We start from the raw sequence: 6,378 nt of genomic DNA on the forward strand, positions 1-6,378 counted from the left end.
AGAACGCCTTAAGGGATATCATACTCCTGACACCCTTGTTGGGATCTTTGTTAAATATGGATTTCCACTGAGAAGCAATGAGCATATTTGTGTAGACGATGTGATTAAGCCAAATGCGGCCCAAACACTCATTTTCATTCACAGCTGTCAAACCCTTACCCACACGGCAGTAGAAATTTTCTTCCTCCTCTGCGATTCAGATTGCCATATCACACAGGGAGTCATGCACCCTGAAACAGAGTACTTGCCCATCAAAGTCTCTCATCATTGGCTCGATCAAACAGTGATCTGCTAAAATGTTGAGATAATATCTTCCCAGCTTGAATGGATCATAAGCGGGTCGATGCTCATGTTCCAACGTCTTCTTAGCAAGTAAGCCTTCCCCTATCCATACCTAAATCGCCAACTGGACATGAACGACTGCGTCTTCCAAGATGTTTGCAGCTACAAATAAAAAGCACAATTGCAGGTCAGCATCCTCATAGCCGAGTGCATCATAACTCAACCTAACAGAATTGTACACACTGTCCACGTTTGGCAGCCTTTGGACAGCCCATTCCCACTGTTGTGGATGAGTACTCCTGGCCATTGCCCTGCCAACCACTTTGATAGTGAGGGGAAGCCCTCTGCACCTTTTACACACAAGCTTGGCTTTTACCTCTTCTATGTTTGCTGGCAGATTTCCATATAAAAAGCACAATTGCAGGTCAGCATCCTCATAGCCGAGTGCATCATAACTCAACCTAACACAATTGTATACAGTGTCCACGTTTGGCAGCCTTTGGACAACCCATTCCCACTGTTGTGGATGAGTACTTCCGGCCATTGCCCTGCCAACCACTTTGATAGCGAGGGGAAGCCCTCTGCACCTTTTACACACAAGATTGGCTTTTCCCTCTTCTATGTTTGCTGGCAGATTTCCATTATTATATGGAAAAGTGTGACAAGCAAACAACATCCAACTCTCATCTTCCGACAAATCCTCCATTGTTATTGTGTATTTATCTGCGACACCTGTTTTTAAGAGTGCAACGCGATCCCTGGAACTGACAATGACTTTGGAGGTGGAGTGGTTCCTTACAGGGCACAGTACACCTAATTCCTCTAACAATTCTGCAACATTCCATCCCCATACATCATCTAAGAAGAGAATAAGCCCAGTGCTCTGGTGCACTGTCTGATTCAACCATTTCTTTACCTCTTCTTCGTTCATATTTTCGCCCAAATTTACCTTTTTTTGTGTGGCTATTTGGGTAAGGAGTGCATTTCTAAGACTTTTAAAAGAGGGACTTTGGGAAAGAGTGAGCCAAAGTAATAAACCATCCTTAGAATTACTGTGTACCTTTTGGCTATTGAAGAGTGTCTTCAAAAGAAGAGTTTTTCCGGAACTTTTCGAGAATCGAAAATGCTTTATCCTGTCCCACTATAAGGGGCTCTTCGATCAATTTCATCTTTGCAGAGCCTGTTGGAACAACAGGGCCATGGCAAGTACTTGAAGAAGAATTTCATCTTTGCAAAGCCTGTTGGAACAACAAGGCCATGGGAAGTACTTGAAGAAGAAGAGCTCATTGCACCAAAATTCACCATACAACCAACTTTCCCTTTTATCCCACAATTGGGAATATCTCTTTGTAATTTCTGCCATGTCTACAATAGACATTGCCATCACTTCTACATTAGTGTTCTCTCTAGTTCCTATATTTCTTATTGGACAACCAAAAATTCTTACTTTCTGAAGTGTCTTCAGATCCATATAACTCTTTGGTAATATATTTAATGTTGTACATGCCATTATAGTAAATATTTTAAGTGAAGCCATTGCACCTTTCTCTATTACAGGCAACTCCTTTAATGTAGGTAGCCAAGCAAGAGAAAATGTTTCCAGAAGAGGAAATGCTCCTTTGCGACCAAATTTAGTTGGAAACAAACTTATTCTAGGACATTCAATGATCTCCAATTGCCTCAAACCCTTGAGTTTATGTAGATGTGGAAGTTCTTCCAAGAAATGACAACCAACAAATTTAAGATAGCCCAAATATTGAAAGTCATAAAAATTATAATCCATTTTAACCAAGTGAAAGTATTCTAATAATACCAGTCTTCTCAATTTTGACATGTTTCTTATATCGTTGGGTAGAATTTCCAGCTTTATGAGTGACAATGTGAGGGAGTTCATTTGAGTCATCTTTCCCAGTGTGCCATCACTAATAATTTCCTCATTATTTTGTAGTTGTAATGTTTTAAGTTGTGTTAAACTTGCCAATTTGTTGATAGAAGCTGTTTTTTTTCCATCTGGTATCCTTATCTTTCTTCCAAAAAAGCCTTGCAACCATAAGTTTCCAAATGCTCCAAAGAGGTAAGCCCTGAGATACAGGGAGGTAGAAATTGCAGATCTCTACATCCCTCCAAGATTAATTTCCTTAAAGATCACAGCATATGGATGGCGGACGGTAATTCTTGGATGGCAGAATAGGAAAGATCAAGGATCTCCAGATTTACAAGACTGGTAAAAGATGCAGGTAACGTATTGATGGGCATGTGTCTTAAACCCAAATATATTAGCTGCTCCAAACACCCAATACTCTTTGGCAATGATTTCAATGACGTCCCACTTAAAGAGAACGCCTTAAGGGAGATCATACTCCTGATCACCCTTGTTGGGATCTTTGTTAAATATGGATTTCCACTGAGAAGCAATGAGCATATCTGTGTAGACAATGTGATTAGGGGAAAGACATCAATCTGTTCTCACTCAAAAAAATCTGAATGCTGCCCAAACACTCATTTTCATTCACAGCTATCAAACCATTACCCACACGGCAGTAGAAATTTTGTTCCTCCTCTGCGATTCGGATTGCCATATCACGCAGGGAGTCATGCACTCTGAAACAGAGTACTTTCCCATCAAAGTCTCTCATCATTGGCTTGATCAAACAATGATCTGCTAAAATGTTGAGATAATATCTTCCCAGCTCGAATGGATCATAAGCGGGTCGATGCTCATGTTCCAACGTCCTCTTGGCAATTAAGCCTTCCCCTATCCATACCTAAATCGCCAACTGGACATGAACGACTGCGTCTTCCAGGATGTTTGCAGCTACACATAAAAAGCACAATTGCAGGTCAGCATCCTCATAGCCGAGTGCATCATAACTCAACCTAACAGAATTGTACACACTGTCCACGTTTGGCAGCCTTTGGACAGCCCATTCTCACTGTTGTGGATGAGTACTCCCGGCCATTGCCCTGCCAACCACTTTGATAGCGAGGGGAAGCCCTTTGCACCTTTTACACACAAGCTTGGCTTTTCCCTCTTCTATGTTTGCTGGCAGATTTCCATATAAATAGCACATTGCAGGTCAGTATCCTCATAGCCGAGTGCATCATAACTCAACCTAACACAATTGTACACACTGTCCACGTTTGGCAGCCTTTGGACAGCGCATTCCCACTGTCGTGGATGAGTACTCCCGGCCATTGCCCTGCCAACCACTTTGATAGCGAGGGGAAGCCCTCTGCACCTTTTACACACAAGCTTGGCTTTTCCCTCTTCTATGTTTGCTAGCAGATTTCCATTATTATATGGAAAAGTGTGACAAGCAAACAACTTCCAACTCTCATCTTCCGACAAGTCCTCCATTGTTATTGTGTATTTATCTGCGACACCTGTTTTTAAGAGTGCAGTGCGAACCCTGGAACTGACAATGACTTTGGAGGTGGAGTGGTTCCTTACAGGGCACAGTACACCTAATTCCTCTAACAATTCTGCAGCATTGCATCCCCATACATCATCTAAGAACAGAATAAGCCCGGTGCTCTGGTGCACTGTCTGATTCAACCATCGCTTTACCTCTTCTTCGTTCATATTTTCGCCCAAATTTACATTTTTTGTGTGGCTATTTGGGTACGGAGTGCATTTCTAAGACTTGTAAAAGAGGGACTTTGGGAAACAGTGAGCCAAAGTAATAAACCATCCTTAGAATTACTGCGTACCTTTTGGCTATTGAAGAGCGTCTTCAAAAGAAGAGTTTTTCCGGATCCACCCTTGTCAACAACACCAGCTTTTCGAGAATCGAAAATGCTTTATCCTGTCCCACTATAAGGGGCTCTTCGATCAATTTCATCTTTGCAGAGCCTGTTGGAACAACAGGGCCATGGGAAGTACTTGAAGAAGAAGAGCTCATTGCACCAAAATTCACCATACAACCAACTTTCCCTTTTATCTCACAATTGGGAATATCTCTTTGTAATTTCTTCCATGTCTACCATAGACATTGCCATCACTTCTACATTAGTGTTCTCTCTAGTTCCTATATTTCTTATTGGACAACCAAAAATTCTTACTTTCTGAAGTGTCTTCAGATCCATATAACTCTCTGGTAATATATTTAATGTTGTACCTGCCATTATATTAAATATTTTAAGTGAAGCCATTGCACCTTTCTCTATTACAGGCAACTCCTTTAATGTAGGTAGCCAAGCAAGAGAAAATGTTTCCAGAAGAGGAAATGCTCCTTTGTGACCAAATTCTGTTGGAAACAAACTTACTCTAGGACATTCAATGATCTCCAATTGCCTCAAACCCTTGAGTTTATGTAGATCCAGCATGCCAGGGTTGATTAAATTTCGAAAGTCAGTTAAATAGTCAAAAGTTTTAAAGCTGTTGACTAGATTTGTAGAGTAAGTGAAATAGTCAAAAGGCGCTTTAAGTGACTGCCAGAATCAAAGGTTGTTTCTGAATGAGCACGAGCTAGCAGAGCCGCCCGTGATATTTCCGGAGGCGTTTATCGAGGCGGAGGAATTGCCTGGACCGCCAAAAGTGGTCGGAATCCGGGCAAAAAAATTTCAAAAAATTTCATAAATCCTTCACTTTGAAGATATCCCCGTTGGAATCTCCCTGAAACATAACATATGATAAAAAAAACATCAATAAAGAAACAAAATTGCATAAACTTTTGACTTCTTTCTTCTATGCTATTGTTTCTCATCATTGCCTTACGGCGTTTTCTTTGCGACATGTGGTGCAAATGCTAGTTATATTTGTCATATACGAGAAGTATTAAGTATTTAGTTTTTTTTTATTCCATATTAATTTGTTTTGATCAAATTTTTTTATATTTTATTTATAATTTAACATTCAAAATTTAATTTTTGTTTTTTCTTCTTTTTCTATTATTTTCATTTTCGTAAATTATAGTTATTTTTCCAAATTCTCAATTTAAGATGATTATTATTATATTAAAAACATATTTTAATAAATTTAATTTATATATATATATATATATATAAAATAAAATAAACATGTATATATAAGTGTACATAAGTTAATATAAACAATTTTAGTTAATTATATTTCTTAGTTTTTAGTGATGGCATTCAATAATTGTTTTATTTTTGTGATGAAATTTTTGTCTTTATTGTTTTTTAGTTTAATTAAGTTATATTTAAGCTAAGTTGGAGGTTCTAATTACTATGTAGCCCTTGTTTTTTTCATATTCAATTTTTCAAGTATAAACAAATTTAAAGTTTTAAAAAGCTTTAAAATGTTTGATTTTTATAAATTTCACAATTAGAGTTATTTTAACATTTTATTAACAATTATTATTATATTTTTTACATTATTGTTGTTATTAAAATAGTGTTTTTTTTATTTTATTTTTAGGAATTTTATCATTATTAGTATTGTAACTTTATTAATAATATAAATTAATTACTAAGAAAATTCCATGGGGTGAGGATAGATGTAGAAGGTAGTGTGGAGGGGTGTGTCCACCACTTTGGGATATGCTAACAATAAATGAGGGGGTCACCTCGTGTATCTACGAGCATGTGAGCTCTAAATTACCATTTAATCATGCAGAGGGTCATTCGTAGGAGGCGAGGAGGAAGAGAAGCCCTCCTACAGTGCATTTTGATAAGGAAAAAGTTGGTTCTCTCTGTCTATGAGGTCTAGTTGGTTTGGTGAGCATTTTTAGGATTAAAAGGAGGGGGATGTTCTAGCCCTTGCTAGATACAAAGCTACTCGGTTCCTAGGAGAGCATCATGGCTAGGTAGAACGGTAAAACAAACTTAGTTGTCAGTTGCTGAAGAAAATCCCTGTGCTAGTGCCCTATGGCTTGGCACTCAAGGAGATTTTAAGCAAGGTTGAGCATCTACAGCTTCTCACTTGATGTTGGTAGATCGACATAATTTCTCTTGATACACAGAGGGATACAGAGGGCACCTACTCTCGTCATTAAGTGGCCACTCCAATTCGGGTAATTTTGAGGATTTGTTGAACTTGTCATTTATTTATTAGCATTATCTGTGGATGGAATTATTGGCATTTGAAATCCACTACTAGCTCTGAATTTTGGTCTTAGACTCCTCCCTAGGAGT

The 6,378-nt window shown here is 38.5% G+C and overlaps 1 protein-coding gene across 1 annotated transcript; it reads right to left on the reverse strand.

The window, feature by feature from the left end:
- Positions 1 to 3,316: 3,316 nt before the first annotated feature.
- Positions 3,317 to 3,865, reverse strand: LOC149261100 (putative disease resistance protein At4g27220). The gene has a single exon (XM_089367715.1). The coding sequence runs from the start codon at positions 3,863 to 3,865 to the stop codon at positions 3,317 to 3,319; it is 549 nt and encodes a 182-aa protein (XP_089223841.1).
- Positions 3,866 to 6,378: the final 2,513 nt, after the last annotated feature.

The sequence above is a fragment of the Pinus tabuliformis genome, chromosome 6 (assembly GCF_031772625.1).
Source record: "Pinus tabuliformis cultivar Carrire ecotype Pingquan chromosome 6, CPIR1, whole genome shotgun sequence".
Lineage (NCBI taxonomy): Eukaryota > Viridiplantae > Streptophyta > Pinopsida > Pinales > Pinaceae > Pinus > Pinus tabuliformis.

Excerpts from the sequence above, each read along its gene's own strand:
- LOC149261100 (XM_089367715.1), bottom strand. The coding sequence starts at position 3,865 with ATGAACGAAGAAGAGGTAAAGCGATGGTTGAATCAGACAGTGCACCAG.